This window comes from Oncorhynchus nerka, linkage group LG14 (genome assembly GCF_034236695.1).
Source record: "Oncorhynchus nerka isolate Pitt River linkage group LG14, Oner_Uvic_2.0, whole genome shotgun sequence".
Taxonomy (NCBI): domain Eukaryota; kingdom Metazoa; phylum Chordata; class Actinopteri; order Salmoniformes; family Salmonidae; genus Oncorhynchus; species Oncorhynchus nerka.
In genome coordinates, this window is record NC_088409.1 from 18,953,513 (window position 1) to 18,957,184 (window position 3,672).

Sequence of the window (3,672 nt, forward strand, 5' to 3'; positions counted from 1 at the left end):
GGTTTTAGACTAATCGTTTTGGTTTGACTGCTTTACCAATGAAAATGGTTGGCTACTGGCAGCTCAATGCAGTATGAACAAAACAAGCTGAACCACAGTTTAATTGTTTTATAGGCCGATATTATTGTCACATGTTTTTTGTTTTGTTTATCAGACCATTTATTTTGGGGCTGTTATTATCAAGGATACTCATTTGTTAATATTTCGGTTTTTTTTTAATCACTTTTTTTTATCACTTATCATTGATGTGTCCCAAAAGAAACTCAAAAAAAAAAATCAGTCATTCTGTTCCAGTTTCTAATATTGTTCTATAGAAACAGTTATTTTATACACAATGTAGCTGATTTATTGTCCATAGTGTTTCCTGGTTTAGTTAAGTTTTAGGTGAGAATATGGAGCATACTATTGGTACCGTATTAACAAGCTTATTTCCATTAGGGGGTAGATTATGACCTGGTGTAGCAGTCCATTTTAGAGAGTGTATTCTTCATTAGATAATGGTTAATCATTGTCAGATTTCTTATCAGATAAAAGCTTTACATACAGTGTATAAAAGTTATGTTCCTCATCACATCTAATAGGATCACTTCTTATCAGCATACAGTCATAGTTACTGGTTGGATTGTAGTTCCCCTTGATTCAATTAGCTATGCTGTTTTGCCTTTTTAAAGTCCCATGAACTATTACATACCTTCTGTGACAAGAGACAATATGGGAGTGACAGATATGAGGTAAGGAAAGTGAAACTTAAGGAAAGATAAACTCATACATTGTAATAATACTAGCCTCACTCAGTCAGTCCCATGACTGCTGAAAGTCTTCACTAAGAAAGACATCACATCCCAGACAGAGCACACCATGGGCGTCCAGGGATTGACCAGCTTTATGGAGGAGAATGGAAACATTTTAAAAGATGTTCACCTCAGAAACAGCAAGTTGATTATCGATGGTAGTAATCTGTTCAACTTGCTTTATTTTGACTCAGGTTTGGATCAGAGTCATGGAGGGGATTATGATGCTTTTGAGGACCAGGTCTGCAAGTTCTTTAAGGCTCTGAGAGACTGCGACATTGACCCCTTTGTGATTGTAGATGGGGGCTCCGACTACACCGACAAAAAGTTTGAAACAAAAAAAACCCGAGCTCAATCAAGGATCAACAGAGCGAAAAGCTTGTCCATGGGGCTTCAGGGGAGCGGTGGTGTATTACCAACCCTCATCAAACATGTCTTCAAACAGATCCTCATCAGCCTGAAGGTACCGTACGCACAGTGCATTTGTGAGGCAGACCAAGATGTAGCTTCCCTGGCTCGAAGTTGGAACTGTCCAGTGCTGTCCAATGACAGTGACTTTTATATCTTTGACATCCAGGCAGGATTTCTGCCCACCTCCCATTTTCACTGGCAGAAAGTATCTATGCAACGCGGGAGCTCTATAAGATACATTCCCTGCAAGCAGTACACCACAACAAGCTTCTGCAGACACTTCAACATCAACAGACAGGTTCTCCCAGTCTTCGCTGCCATGTTAGGAAACGACTACGTCAAGTTGCATAACATGGGTGTTTCCCTCAGGTGGGAAGAATACTCGTCAATGAAAGGAAGGTTTGCCCGCTTCGACGGCTTGCTGAATTGGCTGACCCACTTCCCTGGGCAGAAGGAGGCCTTGGAATCTGTGCTCAGGCTCATCAGTCATAGTAACAACAGACAGAAAATGGATGCTGTCCTCCAGGGCCTCTCCCTGGGCATAGAAGAGTACCATCTTCCCCCTAGTTGCCTGGAGCGGTTCTTCAACGATGGAGTGGGACCAGGGCCCGGTCGTCTCCCAGAGCCTCTGAGGGTCCTTCCAGACTGGACCCTGCTGCCGTTGATGGAAGGTAGACTTCCCTCCTGCATGGTAGACGTGCTGCTGCTGGGAAGGATGATGCAGGGTGCCCAGGTGGAAGATCCCCGCTTGCCATGTGGGAACAACACCTCTCGGTCCATACGACAGGTACTCTACGGGCTGCTGCTGAGTGGGAGGAGGGCAGACCACAGCAGTCAGAGACCCCCAGTGGATGACGTGGAGGAGTATTACAGGGAAGGCGAGAGCCTGACCAGCTGCATGGTTGAAGCCGTCCTGCCCAGTGCTGCAGAACAGATGCAGCTAGACACTCTGCATCAGGTATGTATACATGTGTATGATATAGTATACAGTATATTCAAACATACTACTGTTGATTCTCATTCTCTTGCTGTGTTCCTTAGGCTCCAAGGTCAGTGCAGATTAAGGTGTTTTTGGAGACACTTGGTGTGTCCCTGTCCACTATGAGCGGTGTCCCGCCTCATCTGCGTCTTCCTGTGGCTGTCACCTGCTACTGGCTGAGGCACGCCCATCCCCCTCCAGAACTCCCTGTCCTGCAGGCCCTGCTACTAGGTTTGGTGTACGGAGAGCTCTGCAGACAGAGGAAGAGCCAAAGAGGTATGGCCCAGAGCATCTACGAGAAAACACACAATTTAGAATGGATGAATATCGAAGTGTAGCCACTGACTCCTCCTTTTTGTGTAACAGGGTTTAGGGAGGGACCAGTATTGGAGAGGCTGAGAGGGCTGATTCAGAGAGGTAGAAGGAGCCTAGACCTGGGTGTGGCCCACGCCTACAGCCAGTGGCAGTGCTGCCTGAAAGAAAGCCTTCACCTCAACCAACTGCTGTGCTTCCCTCTAGCCGAGCCTCAGTGTGCCTGGTAAAGTGTCCCTTCCTAAGTCAACCCTTGCCCCTAAACTTAGAGCAGTGGGATTCATTCACATTGTATTTTATCCCAGCAGAAACAGAGCTAATTCAACCATCTTTTGTTTCCTGGGTGGCGTCTAGGCTGTACAAGGGCACTCTGGTGCACCAGCTTGTGACCAAACTGAGAGGGGGGTTAACCCCAGATTCTCTCCTGATGGGAGACCTTGGCTCTGGACAGCTGTATAGGGCCATGCTGGGAGCCATACTCAACTCCCATGATTCTCATGAGGCAGCTGTCATCCCCTTGGTGTCTGGGCCGCAGTGGGCCACACCTCCTTCCTTGACACAGCCACTGGACAATCTGACGGCCAGTCTACACATTCTGGCTCTGGAAGAAGATGATGATGATGGTGCTGGAGGTGGGAGCAAGGCCAAGCCAGAGGACAATCTGGGTTGGACTTTAGTCTCAGTGCGGACCCGGCACAAGAGCAAGGACAGATTCAACCGATCTAGGAATCCAGAATTCTCCCGGAAGCAGGGGCGGATCGGCTGGGAATAGGGAGGGACCATTATATAACTGTTTATATATAGAGACGTTCTGCTCAACTCTTTAATATTTTTATTGATCTTATGTGTACCTATTAAGACTTAATTGACATTTTATTAGCATTAACTATAATAGAAGTTATGATAAGTTTGACTGTTTAATCAGTTTTTATTTCTTTGCTCTCTACTGTAAAACGTATTTTGGTCTTTGAAAATAGCTCTATAAATCCCATTTATTGTTACCATTATATTACTGCTGCTCTTGAAATATTTTATCATCAAAATGAAAAATAACATTTAAACCAGCTATTCTTGAGAATGATTGGGTATACACACTAAAGTCTATCTCTGCTTTGGCAGTATATTTTAAATTAAATTCTTAAACTGAACAAATCTTAGATTGTCATTTTTACCTCTATG

At 44.9% G+C, this 3,672-nt stretch overlaps 1 protein-coding gene across 1 annotated transcript; it reads left to right on the top strand.

Moving 5' to 3' along the window:
- The first annotated feature begins 785 nt into the window (after positions 1–785).
- LOC115121330 (protein asteroid homolog 1-like) lies at positions 786–3,645 on the top strand. The gene is made up of 4 exons (XM_029650388.2): positions 786–2,160; positions 2,244–2,457; positions 2,548–2,719; positions 2,848–3,645. The coding sequence occupies exons 1-4, from the start codon at positions 859–861 to the stop codon at positions 3,263–3,265; spliced, it is 2,106 nt and encodes a 701-aa protein (XP_029506248.2). The 5' UTR covers positions 786–858; the 3' UTR covers positions 3,266–3,645.
- The last annotated feature ends 27 nt before the right edge of the window (positions 3,646–3,672 follow it).

Excerpts from the sequence above, each read along its gene's own strand:
- LOC115121330 (XM_029650388.2), top strand. The coding sequence starts at position 859 with ATGGGCGTCCAGGGATTGACCAGCTTTATGGAGGAGAATGGAAACATT. Across the intron at positions 2,161-2,243 it reads AGCTAGACACTCTGCATCAG|GCTCCAAGGTCAGTGCAGAT; the intron begins GTATGTATACAT and ends TGTGTTCCTTAG. Across the intron at positions 2,458-2,547 it reads ACAGAGGAAGAGCCAAAGAG|GGTTTAGGGAGGGACCAGTA; the intron begins GTATGGCCCAGA and ends TTTGTGTAACAG.